The following is a 19,717-nucleotide window of genomic DNA, read 5'->3' as shown; positions in this document are numbered from 1 at the left end:
GCCCCATAACAAACTTTATTAGTTAGACCGTGGAAGTAGTTGTGTCCGATGAGGAGCGTTATGCCACAAAAAATTTTTCATTCAGTTAATTAGGAGCTTAAAAATTTTTTTTTTCAAGCTGCGTGACACGATGATGAGAGAAGGAGAGGTCAAAACCCTTGCCGCTTCCTCATGTAGCCTTTGCCGGCCAACTCTCTTCCCTAGCCTCACCGGCATCCGAACAAAAGGCCACGTGGGCATGACGTACCCGAACAAGCCCAACCCCGAGCATGCGAATGGTGCTGTTTTGTTGACCAGCGTTTTGTGGTATACTGCCCGTTTCTGCAGGATGGTTTGGAAATGCTGGCTTAGACGCAGTATAATAGATGAGCATAATGAATGCTCGAACGCGCAGGACCATTAATTTCTTTTCCAGGACAGGCGTCTGCATGACACACTAACGGCAGAGACAAACACATGCGAAACGCAGGCACATTAGCCTCCTGCATCTCGTTGCAATTCACGGGTGGAGGGAGGGGATGGAAAAAAAGACGCACACATTCCCTTATTGCGTCTCATTATTTATCTCAAGTTTTATTATTCTCTTCAAGCAACAAATTACATAAACTATGTAGATCGTATTAAATAATTTTCACCATGTCACGAGCCACTGTTGACGTCAGGGCACAGTCGTCTACGTAGAGGACAACGTCACTGTGCTGCCCTGTACGTAGGGCCACTCCTTTGTGCATATTATGCCCTCATTCTCTGAGGCACACCTGCGAAAGCGAGGGAGAGCAGCATTCATCTTCAAATTTGACCCATTTCCACGGCACATAGCATTGCAAATTTTGGCAGACGTGACCATGGACGCCCCCTTTATGCATTGCACTTGCAAGCTCAAAATTGTCAAACTTGATGAGTGGCCCTTTAAGGTAGTGCCTGGAAAGGTGAAACGAAGACTTTCACTAGATTTGCCAGCTGTTGATGACTCGTTCAATACCATTAGGTAGGGCATTGCCAAAGACACCCACGAACCTCCTGTGGAACAGGTATTCTGGTACAAAGATAGATTGATATGTGGGGTTTTAACGTCACAAAACCCCCCTAGGATTATGAGAGACGCTGTAGTGGAGCGCTCCGGATATTTCTACCGCCAAGGGTTCTTCAACAGGCACGAAATCTGAGCACACGAGCCTACAACATTTTCGCCTCCATCGAAAATGCAGCCGCCGCAGCCAGTCAGCAGCCGAGTATCTTAGCCACTCGACCATCACAGCGGGGCATTCTGGCACAAAAAGAGCACCTCTTCTGAACATTAGTGCGATTAGGGCCATAAGACTGCGGTGGCGCTCACCCAGTAATCTCCCGACCGTTGGGTCCCGTCCACTTATAGTCGGTGAAGTCTGCTTCACCAGCACCCTTGGTGCAGAAGAGCACGAAGCCTGTGCCAGCGGGCTCGGTCTTGTTCTCTCCCATTGGGTTGATCACCAGGCTCGGCTGCGTCTCGCCCTGCGAGAAGACTGAAAGAGAGAAATCCATTTCTGCTGAGAACCACTCGCTTCATCAGCTGTGGAGTTTATGAGGAGCAGTACATCAAATTTTAGTTTAGCGCACACAATGTACGAGAGGGAGCGTGGCTGCGCATGCACAAAACTTCAAAATGCGTGCATTTGCGCGCACAAAGGATGTACAGGCTAGATAAATCTCAGCTTGTATGTGCCCGTGTTTGGGGACAGCTTTTGGTGGCAGTGTGGCTACCATTTTATCTCATCCGGCCTGTCACTTGTGCAGACTATTTGGTCAGCGTTCGTTTCCCTTGAGTTTCGCATGCTTGCTATCGTCACCATGGACCAGTGTTGTGTGCCGCAGGTAACCAATCCTTCCACCAAACACTAAAAGCTGTATCGCTTTCCAAGAGACCACAAATGAAAGCTTCTTTCAACAGTAATAATTAGATGTGGCAAGTATCATCCGAGGAGTACATAATCTATTTGCAGCATAAGTTTACAGCTGATATTTCGAATGGACATGCAAGCAAAACTTGTGCCGGCACCAGTCTTGTAAGGAATGAACACACATCAGCTAAGAACTAAAAGAGTGCTGGGCACTCTCTTCGGGAAAGTATTTTCTTGTACCATATTCAACACTTTTTTCCAGAGAGAATCTCCTGTTTTTGAGGCAGAGTATAGTAATGCCCTCAAGTGGGGACAAAGTACTGCACCTCAGCAGAGTAACATAACTCTGGCCACAGCATGACCCCACCAAAGGGAACAGTATTACGCCTCACGAAAAAAACAGCAGAACTCAGGCCACAAAGATTAGTTTTTAGAATTGCTTTTGACAATTTCAATCACACGCAGAGTGTAATGATGGCTAAATACATGGCAAAGTGAGGCTTCGAACCCAAGATCTGTTCAGATTACATGTCTGTCTTTTCATGTCCTTGATTAGAAGAGCATATTTGGGTGTCATTGCACGTGCAAAAACCAAATTCACAGTAGTAAATGTGTTTGTTTTGCACATTTGTTAATGTGTTTGCTTTGCACATGTTTGTCTTGCAGGCAACAAGTGTTAGAGTTCTCGGGCAGCAGAGTAGGTGTGATCCCGTATATGCATGCTATTTCCCCATAACTTGAAAGTGGCCCCGCGAGCTAACGTGCGCGTAATCTTTTTGGGGTCCCCAAGAAACTATGGGGGCTTTGCAAGTTAACATGTCCAAATAATGTCGCTCACTTAGCCTGTGATAAGAGAAACCAGGTTAGATTTGTTGATTGTGAGTGCTGCGTTGTCTACAAGTTTTCATTATCGTGCAGGATGAACTACTATGTAGGGCAGACCAAGCGGTGTCTTAATCGTAGACTACTGGAACACAGCTACAGTGCAAGAAATAGACTTTTAGCGGGATGGTTCCTAGCAGCGCACTGCAAAGGTTGTCAGTGCTCCCCTAATCTGTACATCTGCATTGTTATTGGCTTGTCTCGGAATCAGCTGACACGCGAAATTAAAGAAGCCGAAGCTATAGCAGATAGGAGAAACTTGCGTGCAGGTCACCATTGATTGCACTGATGGTAAGAGAAATTACGCATCTTCGAATGAGACCACGTGCAAGATGAGTTCTGTTTTTAGTGCATGTATAAACTGGATGTGAAGGGTGAAAAATAAACAGTTGGAAGTTTAGAACCTCCCTTTCCTTAGGTCTGTGTCGTCTTTTCCTTCTTATATGTACCGTGGTAATACAATCTAAGTTCATGAATCACCAGCTCATCCAAGCCATAATACTTTTGCAGGGGTGGAATAGAGTAAATGGGTTTGGAAGCAGTCCTGCGAGGAGGTTAAAGTGCTTTTTGTAGCAGGCTTGGAGCCGCTAGAAAGACTTTTTGGAGCAGGCTACAAGCAGCCAGAAGGGCCTTTTGGAGCAAGTTTAGAGCAGTAAGAACATTCAGAGCAGATTTAGCCCTCTTCAAAGCACTTGTGAAGCAACATTTGTTCAATGCTATACTTTTTCAAACACTTAGCTAAATTATGCAATGACCTCAATATTGCGATAGAAACTATATGGACACTCTCGGCAAGTTTTAAATGCGAAGCATTTCATAGCGAACTTCGGCAACTGAGTGTGCGTGCGTGCATCCATCCGTCCCTCCGTCCCTCCATCCGTCCGTCCCTCCCTCCGTCCCTCCCTCCCTCCGTCCATCCATCCGTCCATCCATCCATCCGTCCGTCCGTCCGTCCGTCCGTCCGTCCGTCCGTCCGTCCGTCCGTTCATCCATCTATCGATACATATATCTGTCCATCAACTACGACTTTTAGCTCTCCTGGCTATTCCATTAATGGTATGGACACCAAAATTGGTATGGCATAACATGGAAAGCATGACGTGTATGTCATGAATGTCATAATTTACATTTCATGGTCTTTCTGCTCTTGCAGTGGTTTCGTTCACAGGACATGTTATAAAACTGGTATGATATGACTTGACTGCTTGGTGAACACAAGCGACGAACCCCAACATGAAAATCGTGACAACCGTGTCATGTAACAACATGATTACATGCCACGCTCATGATGCACTACCAGCCGTTTCACTAGCTTCACTTACACAAAATTTGGTATTGCGGGACGTGAACGGATGACGATACTGGTGCGAACATGATAAACATGAGATGCGGGTCATTTAACAACACGACTACATGCTACGCTCGTGATTACGCAACATGACTACATGCTACGCTCACGGCAGTTTCTCTAGCTTCGCTTATACCATATTTGGTATTATGGGACGTGAATGGATGATAAAGATACGAGACTGGTGCAAACATGAAAATTATGAGATGCATGTCATGTAACAACATGACTACATGCCAGGCTCATGATGCGCTTGCGCTCGCTTCACTAGCTTCACATATACCAGGTTTGGTATTACGGGGCATGAATGGATTACGAAGGTGTGTGACTGGTGCAAACATGTTAATTATAGGATGCGTGTCATGTAACAACATAACTACATGCTAAGCTCATGATGTGCTCTGCGGCCAGTTCGCTAGTTTAACATGTACTAAATTCAGTAATACGGGTCCCAAACAGACGAGATAGGTAAATGACATGTCAAACATGATAATCATGACATCCATATCATGTAACAACATGAGTACATGCCACACTCACGATGTGCTCGCAGTCGTTTTGTTAGCTTCACATACGCCAAATTTGGTGTTACGTGATGCGAATGGATGACGAAGATATGTGACTGGTGTGAACATGATATAATCATGAGATGCCTGTCCTTTAAGAACATGACTACGTGCCACACTCAAGGTGCCAATCAACTTCGACGTGACCTGGCACGTGTGCACGCCAGCGTTTGTTTTGTCGCGTCACGCCAGGTGCAGAGGCGTGCGCCGCGCTGCGTCGCTTTGACGCATAGGCATTTGAGCGCACCCGACGTCTCGCCGTCACGAAGAGAGACAGACGCAGTGCTGTCTAGGTAACGTCATGGTGAGAAATGCTACATGTCGGAATTCGTTACGGTTGCCACCGGGCCTCACTGACAAATGCTAGTCGCGCCTGGCGTCAGAAAATAGAGTGCTCCCGTTTTTCCTAGCGTAGCATCGCTGAACCCAGGGTGCGCGCGCATCAGCGTGACATGGAGTATATTGGGCCTTTCATGATGCGTTCACCTGTTTTGCTAGCTTCGCATGTACCAAAGTTAATACTACGGGATGTGAATAGACGACGAAGGTAAATGACAAGTCAAAACATGACAATCATGATATGCGTGGCATGTAAAACATGACTATAAGCTACGCTGATAGCGTGCTCGTGGGCGTTTCGGTAGCTCAACATATACAACATTTGGTATTACGTGACGTGAACAGACGACGAAGGTAAATGGCACATCCAAACATGATAATCATGACATAGAAGTCATGTACGGCATAAGTTACCTCTGCATCATAACGTTGTGCTTACTTTAAAGTGACATACCAACATTTCTTATTTATGCTTCGCGTATCATGAATTCCCACTGTATGTGGGATCTGCCAATTTTTTTGTTGCCGCTGCTGTCATGTCTCGTATAAATAAATATTGATAACATATCCCTGTGCATTGTATGTTCTATCCGCAAGTGAAAGCACGGCAGCAAGGGCGACGAAAGCGGTTGAAGCAGAGATAAAACAATTTGGCCGCAGCTGCGATAACATCCAGTACCCATGCTGAGGAGCCTTGCAGTCGAAACAGAGGGGAAGCAATCCACCCGCCTTTGGTGTCGCTCGAGCAATAACTATGAACTAAGGGCGTGGTTGCAATCACGTATGCTAGCTCAACAGCCATTAGCGGGAGGCATGCGTACACTTCTACATGCTGCACTCTGATCGCAAGTAGACTGTGTGAAAAGTGTTGCTATTCTTGAAGTGGCTGTATCCTTGTACACCAGCGCTTCGTACAGTTTCGAGAGATCAGATCCAAAAAAGAGTTAGCTGCCAGCCCCACTTAGTATAACATAACAATTTGCTCTCACCGCATCCATCGCTTTACTCTGGGAGTGCAGCTGAGACTTTTTTAATTATATAGAGCCACTTTTTTTAATTTAACACGAGAGTGTTTTATGCCAGTGTTCACCAAGGCTTCACTGTGTTTATCCGACATGGATACGACGTAAAATATATTGCCACGGTCATTTGTTACCTTCATTTTGTTTCATTCGGTTTTGGCCCACAAAGCCCGTCGGGAATGCTCAGCACAAACTGCGCCTAACTGTTCCAGAAGGTTCGCAATCATTGTTGATCGTTCTGTTAAGATTGCGCAAGAAGCGAATACGTGATATTATTAGAGAGCTTGAGCAACGCCCAGTGATTCGACGGTATCTGTATCAGTTGATCTACAGGCAACGCTCTGCCCGCCTCTATCAGTGCCCATTTGTTGCTGTAATCTGACCTTCAGATATCTGGCCCCAAGTTGGGCCAAATAAACAGTTTCATCTCAAGATAGTGTCTGCTGCCTTCGTCCACGTCACGACCCTGTGACATCTGCTGGAGGTGCTGCCTGTTTGATGTTCCGGATGCCCCCGTCAAGCCGCGAACTCAGCCCAAGAGGCAGAGAAGACGCCAACATCAAAAAGCTAGCAAGCCGCACGCGGTGGGGACTGCAGCCAGACTACGGGCCCCTCCCAAAAAACCAGGCGCCTCCAGATCACACTGACAGCAGCAGCAACGATGACCACCCCGCGCAGCCTGCCCCTGGGAGCGAGTATGAACTTCATTGAGGTCCTGAGAAGAAAAAAAGCGGTGCCAAAAACCCCGCCAATCAATCCGGCGGCTCCACCCAAGTCGGGACCGGTAGACAAAGTCCTACGGCGATGGCCCGCGCTCTCTGGACAGCCTTGAGCTGAGCGATGAGCAATGTGCTTCGAAGGGCGGAGTCCCAGGAAGACTGGTCACAAATGTCTGTACCCACGTTGGCAGGGCACAGCCAGAGCATGTGGTCGAAATTGTTACATTCGTGTCCAGAGTGTGGACATAGAGCGGAGAAGTCAGGATCGACACTGCTTAGTGTCATTGGTGTGATGTATGAACGAGTCTGCAACTGTCTGGTTGTGATTACTTCAGCTCTATTGAGATTTGTGCGAGGATGAGGAAAAGATCGGCCTTCTAACCCATGATAAGAGGCGAGTTCATGGTATGATAAGAGCGGGTGCTTGTTGTCGAGGTTCCTGCAGGCTGCACTGAAGCTAGGGGACAAACCGCAGACGTGGAAAGTGAGTTCTCGAGCCAGTTGGTGTGCCTGCTCGTTTGAATTGCAGCCAGGAAAGACGGAAATGTTTGTCATGTGAGCCTGAAACCATGCGATATGAGAGGACAAGAAATTTTCTTCCTTCGTCTCGTGCTACAGGAGATACCAGAGCCGTCCTTGGATTAGACCTGGAGAAGGTTTTCGACAACATTTCTCACAAACTTGTTCTCCAGTCTTTTGCCAGCTTAGGGCTAGGGAAGAGGGTCTACGACTTCGTGAAATCCTTTCTTTGCCAGAGAACTACCAAGCTCAAGATCGAAGGGTACTTCTCACGAGAGATCAACCTCGGTTCACGCGGCGCACCTCGGGGCTCAGTTATTTCACCAACACTAACATCGTGATGATTGCGCTCTCCAAGGAACTCACGAAGGTTCAAGGAATCGATCAGAACATCTATGCAGATTATATAACCATCTGGTGCATCGGCAGGAGCGATGGTCAAATTGAGGAAGCCATGCAGCGCGCAATCGACGTGACCGAACGTTTCCTTCGTCCCACCAGTCTCAGGTGCTCTCTATCGAAATCGTAACTTCTGCTCTACAAGAAAAGACCCCGAGGCGGCGGCCACCGTGACTGGAATCCTGCGTCTCAAAGTGAAATACGGCTTTTCACTGGTGACGGGTCTCCAGTGCCCAGAGTGGATTCGCTCCAAATATAGGGATTGTATATCGAGTCTAACAGCACTAACGGAGCTGCATTCAAACAGATCACTATCAAGACGAAAAGTGCTCTCGGCCTCAACCGCAGGATCACCAACAGACACCGGGGAATCAAGGAAGAAAATCTCATCCGCATCATACATGCGTTTGTGCTCTGCCACCTTTCGTACTCAGCGGCCACGCATAATTGGCATGTTGCAGAGAGGAGTAAGTTCGATTCTCTCATAAGAAAGGTCTTCAAGCTTACGCTCGGCTTTCAAGCTCGGTGTTCACAATATACTCGAAGAGATAATCGAGGCGCAAGAGCGCTCACAGCTGCTCAGGCTTTCGGAACCAAATCGGGCCGCAGGATACTCGACGATTTGGGCCTCAACTCTTTTGACCAGTTCCCCAATTCCATGCAGATTCCCAGAAACATCAGGTCTCAACTGGGCATCGCACCCATTCCCCGCAAATGCACGCTGCCCACAACGTCGGTCGACGTAGGGCCAGGGGTAGAGCTCTGCTCGAGCACGTCCGTAGCGACCCTACTGATGCAAGCTTTGTGGATGCTGCGCCATATGTCCTACAAGAGGCACTCGCTGTTTCCATCGTCGACTCAAACTCCAGGCTCACTTGCTCTGCCACGGTACGCACAACGAAGCCCGTGATAGCCGAACAGGTTGCAATCGCACTGGCTATACTAGATAGTCGCAGGGAGTCAATATGCAGCAACTCCAAGGCGGCTATCAAAGCATACGAAACTGGGATGGTATCAGGCCCTCAGCATTCTCCAAAGTGTCAAGAGTATCACGCTCCATTCTCTCACTTGGTTTCCTGCTCACCTGGGGTCAATATTGAGGGCTCTACCTATAACCCTAACGAAGACACACACGAGGCCGTGCGAAGACTCACTGACCGCGCCGCCTCTGCAGTCCCTCTGCCTCGCTGGGAACCCTTACTTACGTTCAACAAAATAACAAAGCACTTCTATCTGTCAAGAAGGCAGGGTGCGCCCTGCACACCCTGCCTTGTGCAGGGCGCAGGCAGTTACCCTTAGACTATTGCAAGCCAGTGCGCACCCAAACCCTACGGTTCTTCACGCCATGTACCCAGAACGGTATCCAAGTGCGGATTGCACCACCTGTGGACTGTTAGCAACATTCAAACATGTGTTGTGGGAATGTGAAGCCATCGGCTCCGCCCTCAGTGAGGTCAGGTGAGCTGCGCTCTTACGCAGCCTTGAACTTAACGGTCAAGCCCTGGCCGTCCAGAGTGCCCGTGATTGGCCGCCAAGCTCGGCTTGACGGTCCCTACGTGGGATTAGCCTGGTGGCGCGGGGTCTCTGCTGCATCTTCTCAGGACCAAAATAAAGGTTTAAACAACCAATTAATCAATCGTCTCATGCTTGAAGAGCCTGTTAACCGTAGTGGCCTTCGAAGAGACTAGCACAGCCGAAAGAGTTCTTATCTATAGCTGTTCTTGAGTATGAGTAAATGACAGAGGCGCCCGGGGAGCTTCGAAAGGCTAGCGCAATGGCCATTTCTTCTACTTCGTGGGTGAAGTTGGTAACTACCATAGCTTCGTTGATGAGCGAGCCGTGGGCGTCCACTATGAAGACTGCGTAAGGCGCCTCAATTTCAGTATTTTGCAGCATCAACGAAAATGACCTGCGTATCGTTGCACATGATGTTGGCGTGTCGGCCTTGGCTCTCGCTTTCAGGGGTGCAACAGCCGAAATGCAATTTAGGGCAATTTTCTGAGAAGCAAAATGTTACTTTTGAAGCACTAAAACCCAGTTTTGGAGCAGGTTACGGGATGAAAAACATGCAATTTTCATCATTAAACATTAAATGCAAAATTTAAAGCTGTATAAAAAATACCGCTTATGTTTAGAAAAAAAGAAAAAATATATGTTTGTAATCCATTCAACATCACCTAAACTGTGCAGTGTACACATGAGCACTGCTATTTCAATGTAACTAGTATTTTGAACCAACCCAATGAGCAAACAATGACAAAGTTTATATTAAAATTTGTTGTGTCTGACAAATCATTGGACAGACTCTGCGAGTTCAAATACAAATCTGCCAAGCTTCCCATCTTGAAATTTGGGAGATTCGTATAGCCGAGGAGTAGGGGGGGACCCGTACCCTGGTGTGCCACCTGCAAGCGCTCGCGTGAACACGCCGGCTTTCAAAGACTACATAGGTGCACGTGACCCTGCCCGAGTCACGTATGCGCAACCAGAAATAACGCAATGTTTATTACGCATGTGCATATAAAAAGTGCTGCAAGGCAATAATAAATACTTTCCGTTTCATTACACAACAATATATCTTATTTTGAAATTGCATACCGCTCGCTACGCGGTTTTCTTAGTGCGAGTAGACGGCCTCATGCCAGCAACAGTGGAATTCGCTCGCCGAAGCCGTCGCGTGAATGAGGTTTGCCTGCGCTAGCGACTGATCACGCGAAGCCGATCTACGTTGCGTCGTTTGTCACTGTCGCGTGCATTTTCGCGCTTATGACGTTTGGCCTTAACTGACGCGTCATCTGATTGCCACACTACTCCTTAACAACGAGGGTTTTTAAAAAAAATTGCACAACTTCGAAAATCTTTTGAAAATCCAAAGAATCAAGCAAAAAAAGAAGGTAGTGTCTATTCTCCCGGCAACCGGGATAATTGTTGAAAAAAATTTCTCCTGGCAGTAGCCTCCCATTGGCTCTCACGTGTCACGTGACTAACTGCCGGGGAGAACACCCCACCACACGTTCTGGGACCACCCGAGACCGGACAGACGAAGCCTTGCGTGCGTGACGAGCCCATTCGTACACCTGTCTCCACTCGCAACACGTGCAACGTGTGTTGCTGCTTCGTTGCCATATTTATTTTGCTCGTGGTGTCTGTTATTTATTACGAGACATCAGACCATCGAGTGTTTTACTAATGCAAGAGGCTGAGGACGGCAAAGTGCAGCTTGCGGTCGGTGATCGCTTCGGCACTTTTTAAGACCTCGAAGCGTGTATCTCCCGCTTCAGTGCAGAAAACTGCATGCAGTTATGGAAACGGGACGCATGGACCATTGCGGCGGCGAAAAACCGCGTTGGGAAACTGGCCAGCAAGATGTCGGAGTCACTGAAGTATTACCAGCTTCGATACTGCTGTATCCATGACGGCGCGAAATTTATCAGCACCAACAAAGGCGCGCGGAAATCATCGTAAGTAGTTTTATGCGGCTATGCGTGTGCTCTTCATTTGCATTTCGGGTTGAGTTACTGAACTGTGCTGCACTAGTAGGTGGTTCACCTTTTCCGGCACCTTCTACGCCGATGGTGCCGGCATGGTGCAGCCGCACGTGCCGCTGAGCAGACAAGGTTGCACTTAGACGTAACTTAAGCAGTGTGTTTTGCCCAGATATTTGCACCTCATAATCTGTGCACGTGTACGGTTTGCCATCGGTGGGTGTTAGTTGAATGAATGGAGTAATTAAGCAAACAAAAATAAGGCCTGCACCATCTCGGCACCTTGTCATTCGTTTGAGGTGGCGCATTGTGCCTGCACCACTGAACTCGCGCTGCACATTTTCTCAACTCAACTTCTCGTGCACAGCCGTGAAGCAGTTCCGATCGCTGCAGGTGATTCGAACGGACCTCTAGTATTTGCGAACCATCTACCACTTAAAAGAATAGCCTTGAAAGCCAAAACCTCATATACGCAAAAATGCACGCGATGCGACGTAGAACGCCTTCGCGCAAGTGCTCGCTTGCATACGCAAATCGCAAACCCGGCGAGTCATCACTGTTGCTGGCGTGAGAGCGTCTGCCCGTAACAAAAGTGGCACGTCGTTAAACTGTTAAACTTGCCTATTCATGAGCTGCTATTGGAATTTCGCCCTTGTAATGCATATACTATTTCTATTTTCTTTCCCCCATTCTTTTTAGGACATTCAAACGGGACTGCAGCTTCAATATCTACATTGCTACGGAGAAGGAAGGAAAGTTCCTGGAAGTGAGGTCACTCGACTTGACACACAATCATCCCGTTGACCAGGAACTTTTTCGGCATTTACCTCAACAGAGAAGGTTGGCACCAGAGCTTCAAAACAAGGCTCGTGAGCTGATGAAAATGAAGGCCAACAAGATGATGGTGAGAGAGCAAATGGAGAAGGAGAGTGGTAGTGCTGTTCTTTTCAAGGACTTGTCAAATATCGCAGCCAAACATAGACTGTTGCAACCAAGGAATGATTTGCCCAATGTTGTATGCATGCTTCAAGAGAAGCACAACGCAACAGTACGTTTGCTTACAGATGAAAACCATGAGCTCCAAGCTGTCTACTTTCAAGATGATGTGATGAAGAAATCATTTCGGTGCTGGCCTGAAGTCATCTTTATCGACGCTGCATACAAGTTGTTAGAGACAAGAATGTCTTGCTTTCTTGTCATCATTGAGAATGATAATGGAGAGAGTGAAATTGTCGCTGTTGGGTTGTTTTCGACTGAAGATGCCGACACGCTTCGCTGGTTTTTCGAAGAGTTCAAAGATTTGAATATCAGTTGGAACTCAGTGAGGGTGACCATGGCGGACAAAGATGTGAAGGAACGACCGGTAATAAGAGAACTATTTCCATCCTCGGCACTCCATATATGTGCTTTCCATGTCCTGCAAGCATTCCGCAGAGAAGTAAGTGTGCAGAAATTGGGAATCACAAAAGCTGAACAAGACACTGCTCTGGACCTATTGCAGCAAATGGTCTATGCAAAAAATGAAGACCAATATGATCAGCTTTTTGCCTTGCTGCAGCAAACAGCAGCAAAGGGAGTAGTGGAATATTTCACTACCAACTGGCATGCCATTCATACAGAATGGACAATGGGATCAAAGTGGTCGTGCGGCAACTTTTTCAACTCCACAAACAACCGAGCAGAGTGCTTAAACTCTATGCTAAAGCAGATTGTAGAGTGCTTTAGTTCTCTGGAATTGTTTGTTGAGCGATTCTTCGCCTCGATCAACACTCAGCGAAATGAGAAAGCTCACAAAGCAGCTGTTATGCTGCAAAAGAAGATAGTAATACCAAATGGCGATGAAGCAGCCAAATTGTACGCCACCCTGCTGACTCCCTATGCATTTCGTCATTTAAATGAAGAGCTACAAGCTTCCATGACTGTGACAGAAAAAATCAATTCTGCTATTACTGATGGCAAGATTTGTACAACTGAAGATTGTTCGTGTGCCTTCAGGAAATCAATGCTGTTGCCCTGTCGACACAGTTTCGTTGTACGAACGGCATCCAACATGCCCAAGTACGATAAAGGACTATGTGCTGAGCGCTAGTTTTTAGATACTTATGTAGCCAATATCCAACTAAGAGAGAGTGATATGTGCAGTGACGTAGAGCATGTGCAAGTAAGCACTCACAGCAATGAAAAAAAATTGTCAGCACATCAAAAGTTCAAAAAAGCAGCTGGCATTGCATCGAAGCTTGCAAGTATGGCATCAGAATGCTCCACGGAAATGTTCAAGGAGAGGCTGGCTCTCCTAGAGACAATTCTCGACCATTGGAGAAATGGCTCTAAAGTTCATGTTACTGCACATGAGCCTGCACATCACTTGACAGCTGCAGTTGCAGCTGAAAGTGCAAACTCGGAAGGTTTTCCGGGGTCTGTTGTGGATGTACAGAGCAATGCTAATCAGAATTTACTGTGCAGAGCCTCGGAAGAGGCGAAACATCACCAGGAGCTCTCGGAAGCAAGCACTAAAGTCAGTGAGCATTCAAGCAGCCAACACTGCAATAGACAAGATGAAGCCAGCACAGATGAGAATTCTTTGTCGCAGCCTTCTGACCTTCAAAATATCAAAGTGCCAGTTGCTATGAGAAAATGTGGTCGTCCTAAAGGTCATGTGCTAACAGTTATTGGCCTTCCAAAAAAACGCAAGAGAACGGCAAGTCTTGGGGACCATTCTCTGAGCTTACAATGAGAGAGAAAAAGCTAGCCGTGCTCAATTGGCTGGTGGGGAAGCGGCAAGCATCAGATGCTATCAAAGGCAAACTACTTGACGAATAATCTGTGGAAGCAAGGCCTGAAGACATACACAACGGCATTCGAGATGAAATGGTTGACATTAACCTAGTACGGCGTTTTTACACAGATGATGCTTGGAAAGCTGTGCTAATGGTCCTTAGTGTAAAAAAGGACGAGGAGTGGAAGTGCACAAAATGCAAAACAAAACTAGATGACCATGATGCAGTATCGTGTGACTGGTGCTTATTATGGTACCACCTTCCATGTGTTGGTGTAAAACAGAAACCCAAGACAAAACTGTGGAAATGTGGCTCGTGTACAACCACTGCTACAGCGCAGTAGCACATTGCTTTTGTGAAAAAAGCAGCACCTCCATATACAGGGTGTCGCACATAACTTGAGCCAAGAATTCGAAAGTGAAAGGCACTTAGGAGGCGAATTGAACCTAACGCATACTACTCGCACTAGCCTGTAGATATTCACAAGCTGGCGAGTACCTACAGGCTAGACCCCCTGATTAAAGAAAGCCCGTGAAATGTAAAAAGGAGCCGGGCGACGGACTGCGAGCGCACTGCTATAGTGCTGCTATAGGCTTTCTTTACAACATGGAAAAAATAACAGCGCTAGATGTTTCGGACAGGAAACAATTTAGTCGGTAGTTTTTGAAAGTGCTTTACATGTCAGTGTTCATATTTTGGGTTTCCAGCCCATAAATAATAAAATAAATAATTAAGAATGATTAGTTAATTAGCATGGGGAGAAAAACTAGCCCTAGTCTCTATAGGCTAGTGCGAGTAGTACGCGTTTGGTTCAATTCACCACTGAAGTCTCTCTCATTTTCAAATTCTTGGCTCAAGTTATGTGGGACACCCTGTATAGCTTAATAGAATTTCGGGATTGTGCAATAAAATATTTTTCTACACTTTTCTATTTTCTAATCTCACCTACAGTATTGGCTGGCCGTTAGAGGCAAAGTTGGAATTACATATGAGTTGGCTTTTGTGCTCCTGTAGAAATTCAATTAACAGTGCTCTCAACTTTCAAAAAAAGGTAGTTGTACTTGCTAACATTGGGATAGTAATGGTTTGCCACATGTGTTGCAATCCAGGTAGTACGTGCAGTTAGCAATGTTAGGGGTGGTAACTCCTACTACCTTTGCCTTTATTAACGGCATTTAGTAACTGTTCCTACCCTAGGTATTACTATTTACTACTACAGGTAGCATCTTCTAGAGATTTTAAGAAAAAGAAAAGTAGTAACTGATAGTACCCTGCCCATTTTGCCACATCATTTCACCATTGATAACACTGGTCAATTTATGTCTCATTACTATGCAACTTCCGGTAATTTTGCGTTGTGTCACCATCAATGCAAAGATTACATGGTTGTAAAAAGTACACTAATGCTACAGTACTAAGTAAATGACTCGCGCGGTCTATATTGCCCCTACTTTAGGATGCATGTCTGGCACAGGTCGGCACTTGTGTCTCGGGATGAATTATAAAAAATGCCAGCCTAGAGCACTATATCATACTAACTGTTTGTGTTTGGGTCAGCCGTGCTTATAAAAAATTATGTCGTTTCTATTTTATATAAAAGTGAAAGTTATATCTACAGCAGCCGAAACTAGGTACCGACTCATTAACACAGTCTCAGTGCAATTTAATGGTTCACTGTGCCAATATATCCGCTGTTAGAAAGTAATAGTTTCTGAGATTGTATAATAGTTTCTGAATTGTGTATTACAATGCGTGCAGCACTTGCTTATGGGTCTTTAACTTGAACCTCCTCATTGTGATAATAGCTGAATGATGCTTAGATATCTCTATTGCGCAACTTTTTTTTTTATCTAATGCATCATGCAAGTGACCTTTTATTTTTTTTTATGTTACCAGCCCACTGCACGTGTAATTACTGCCTTGCACAAGCGCCGAGAGAATTCCCGGGAGCAGTCCAGATTATTTCGAGATCAACTGTTGGGCTTGAGTGCGCAAATGCAACAGTTAAGTTTCACTGCTCGAATAAATGCGGCCACCAGCGATAACGCTCAGGTCGCGGGTTCGTACTCCGGCTGTGGCGGCTGCATTTCCGATGAAGGCGGAAATGTAGGGCTGTGTGCTCAGATTTGGGTGCATGGTAAAGAACCCCAGGTGGTCGAAATTTCCGGAGCTGTCCACTACGGCGTCTCTCATAAATATGGTGGTTTTGGGACGTTAAACCCCACATATCAATCCGTTTAAAGATGAAACGTTGAGATGATTCGTCTTGTATATGATACAATATGAGTTACTTATTATTTTAATTTGCATAGTTCATGGCCAGATTGCAAAAATTTAGAAACAATATCAGTTACTACCTATTTCATTCCAATTACTGGCTACTAATGCAGGTAGTAAACAGTTTGTAACGGTTGCAGCTAGTAACTATTTACTAGCGTACGTAGTAAACAGGTTGCAAAAGGTTGGTAATGCTTCAAGAAAAGTAGTAAACTTTGCAGTTACTACTTATTTGCTTGCAGACGCTACCTTTTTTACTCACTTTTTTTAAGAGTGTATAGGGAGTGCATGTTCGGCTGCCGTTAGAATGCTGACAAATTTTACGCTGCCGGGAGAACTGCCAGGAGATTAGTCGCGGCAGTTACTCACCTGACATACGAGAGCCAATGGGAGGAGACTGCCGGGTGAAATTTCTTTGAATAATTCTCCCGGCAACCGGGATAATTGTTCAAAAAAATTTGTCCCGGCAGTCACCTACCATTGGCTCTCACATGTCAGGTGACTAACTGCCGGGAGAAATTTTTTTCAATAATTCTCCCGGTTACCGGGAAAATATTACAAAAAATTTTTTCCGGCAGTTAGTCACGTGACATGCGAGAGCCAATGGAAGGCGACTGCCGGGAGAAACTTTTTTGAACAATTATCCCGGTTGCCGGGAGAATAGACACACCCACGGTGCAACCACAGTTAGCGCACGGTACTAAACAAGCGCGCGACTAAACAAAAGCCACACCGACCAGTGAGGAGCACGCACGATATAAGATGAATGAATATATATATATATATATATATATATGTGTGTGTGTGTGTGTGTGTGTGTGTGTGTGTGTGTGTAACCGCATGGTCCCGGCTGAACAAGGCAAGAAACAACAGCAACAAAAGTCATTTGTTTTAGCAGACTGGCCGTTCTGCTAATTAGGCGCATCCGATGCTAAATTTCACCACTACGAATAGATCGCGCCCAAAAAGGTGCTCCTACAACTGCCAAGAAATTAAATACAACGAAATGCTAAAGGCTCGGGCACAGTGGAAAATACTATTCTGGGAAAACCTGAGAATCTCAAGAAAGTACGCATAGTTTGCACGGCGTATTCCTTGCCTCTTCGTACTGCCCGCTCAGAGCAGATCGCAAGAACAGCTGGCGTTAGAGACGCATACAAGTTGTCAAGCCGAACTGCGGGCGATTCGAACGCTACAAATCAGAGGCGCGCCGCTGAACAAAGCTTTGACAGCCACCGTCCCAAAGATGCGCGAAGCAACGGCCCAAACACACTAGGCCTAACCGCCGTGTTCAGCTCCAGCAGCTCCCCAGTGCGCACGCTCCGGGGAGGCGTCCGTCTCCAAGCCCACTCACCCGACAGCGACGAGATGACCAGGCAGAATATTAGCCACTTTGACGGCATCCTCCACAAGCTGCACAACAATTTGAGGCTCATGTTCGCCGTAAGCTTCAGCGGTAAACACAGTCGCTGCTGCAGCAGAGGCACTCCGAAGGGTCCGGCGTAGAGGCACTCCCACACACGCACTCACAACACAGCGGCCGCCGCTCGATGGTCTCCGGCGATATCCGCCACTCCTCCCCGTGCGTTGCTTTCACGCCGATAAAAAGCAGAGCGCGCGCTATCAGTCGATGAGGCCTCTGCTTTGACGGCACTGATTCGTTAACACCAGAATAGTTTCTAACAGAGCGACGTTGAACTCATTGACGCCCCGCTTGCTTTGACGGAGCAACAACGTTTCTGTCGAGGTTGTGTCCTAGGCAGGAACAGGGAGCACTGCTGTTTCGGTGGCGGCCTCTCGTGCTGGTACTGTGCAGCTGGCGCGACGGTGGCGCGGAGACGGGCGAACGAGCTGCAAAGGCCGAAACAGGTTTCGCTAGCGCCGCCGGTCCTCGTCGCAGTGGTGTGCGTTTTGTTTGCTTCTGTACTGGAACAACGCCAGGGACGTCTTGTATATTCTTTGCGCCTTCCGCGCACGGCACAGCAGATAACAACAAAAACGCACTCTTGTAATTATAAGGTTGAATGAGTTGGTCTCAAAACTGAATCCTCTCCGATTGGGGCGAGATAGGCGCCTGGAGGATGAGCGCGGTGCAGCGTGTCATTTGGCCTAATTCTAGTTTCTTTTCGGTATCCTTCCCACAGACATCGGGGCATCAAAGAAAAAGAGCGGTCTATTTTTAGCTCGTGCGAGTAATCGTTGATCGAACGAAGGGACACGGAAAGCGGGCGGCGCACTTGGATTCGTATAACATGACGAACGCGATTACACGATTTGCCCGCTTTTAGGTACACCTGCGGGGACCGACAGAATTTTGCAGCCCACATACACGCAGGGGTTGCCCTATAATTGAAATCGGCGGGGGAGCTAGGCATTATTTCAGGTGTCCTTGGCTTCAACGTGGGAGACAAATATTGTGATGATTTACTTCACTTTACATAAGCACATAGTAAAGCTTTATGGTAATCAAATCACGTGGTCGTGACGTTTACTATCGAGCAAGAGGAGATACTGGGCTAGTTGATGAAGTTGGGGGTTTATAGCGCGAAACACCCAGACAGACTAGAAATGGACCATTGCAGCACTGGCGTTTTACTGAATTTTTAGTGCAAAACAAGAACATATGTAACATATGAACAGCACCTCGTGACTGAGCCGACCTTAATTTTCATTCTATCAAAATTGTACATAGCGTACCAAAGCTTTGTCACGTGAACGCAATCTTGCCAAAACACAGAAACGCCACCAATATACCAAGCATGTAATCACAAATGGTCCTTAGTCACTATCTAACATGGAAACTTCGTTATCCAGTAAGGCAAGGGATGCCTGGCAGTGGTTGGCACACTGAGATTCTTTTTTATTTATAAAAAACGCCTCTATAATCTTTCTTTAGCTTGCCAGGATACTTGAGAGCACGTCTGTTTTTGTTTTTTAAAAAGTGGGTGGCATTCACAATCGCCACAAGGCATAGACAAATGTGCATGCGAAAAGCCTCTCAAAGAACTGCGGAGTTCTACCAGCCAAATTAGTGCCCGTTTTTACTGACGAACGCACGAAAATGGAATACGCTATGGATGCGGAAATGTTGTAGCCCGTGTGCTCAGATTTGGGTGCGGGTGCATGTTAAAAAACCCCAGGTGGTCGAAATTTCCGGAGCCCTCCACTACGGCGTCTCTCATAATCATATGGTGGTTTTGGGACGTTAAACCCCACATACCAATCAATCAAAATGGAATACGCAAAATTTTGCATGCAAGGGAGGGCATGTTTCATACTGCATTGCTCAGAAGGTCTGCCTGGCATAGCTCCGTGTTGCTCAAAAACCCTACGTTTATTCTAAACTTAGATGCCACTGACTTTAATCTGTACGACATACGGAATGTAACAAAGCGGCTATCTTTTTTTATTCTAATTCGAAAAGGCTGCCCCCTTGATTTCACGCAGAAGCTTATTGCGCGTCATCAGGTGCGTAGCCAGAATTTTTTTCGGGGGAGGGGGGGGGGG

The 19,717-nt window shown here is 46.6% G+C and overlaps 1 protein-coding gene across 11 annotated transcripts in view; it reads right to left on the bottom strand.

Moving 5' to 3' along the window:
- Fas2 (neural cell adhesion molecule fasciclin 2) overlaps window positions 1–18,011 on the bottom strand; it is a 335,700-nt gene extending 317,689 nt beyond the window's left edge. For 2 of the 11 annotated variants that reach the window (XM_037423629.2, XM_037423630.2), the window contains exons 1-2: window positions 17,565–18,011; window positions 1,337–1,502 (exon numbers count right to left, since the gene is read on the bottom strand). In XM_037423629.2, the coding sequence (XP_037279526.1) occupies window positions 1,337–1,502; window positions 17,565–17,646 (248 nt within the window). In that variant the 5' untranslated portion in view covers window positions 17,647–18,011. The remainder of the gene's footprint in view (window positions 1–1,336; window positions 1,503–17,564) is intronic. The other 9 variants (XM_075893992.1, XM_075893993.1, XM_075893994.1 and 6 more) reach the window with 7 other exon arrangements.
- Between the last annotated feature and the right edge of the window lie 1,706 nt (window positions 18,012–19,717).

This window comes from Rhipicephalus microplus, chromosome 4, assembly GCF_043290135.1.
Source record: "Rhipicephalus microplus isolate Deutch F79 chromosome 4, USDA_Rmic, whole genome shotgun sequence".
NCBI classification, from domain to species: Eukaryota; Metazoa; Arthropoda; class Arachnida; order Ixodida; family Ixodidae; genus Rhipicephalus; species Rhipicephalus microplus.
The sequence above is the reverse complement of the archived record's forward strand: the minus strand, read 5'-3'. Positions and strand labels throughout refer to the sequence as shown.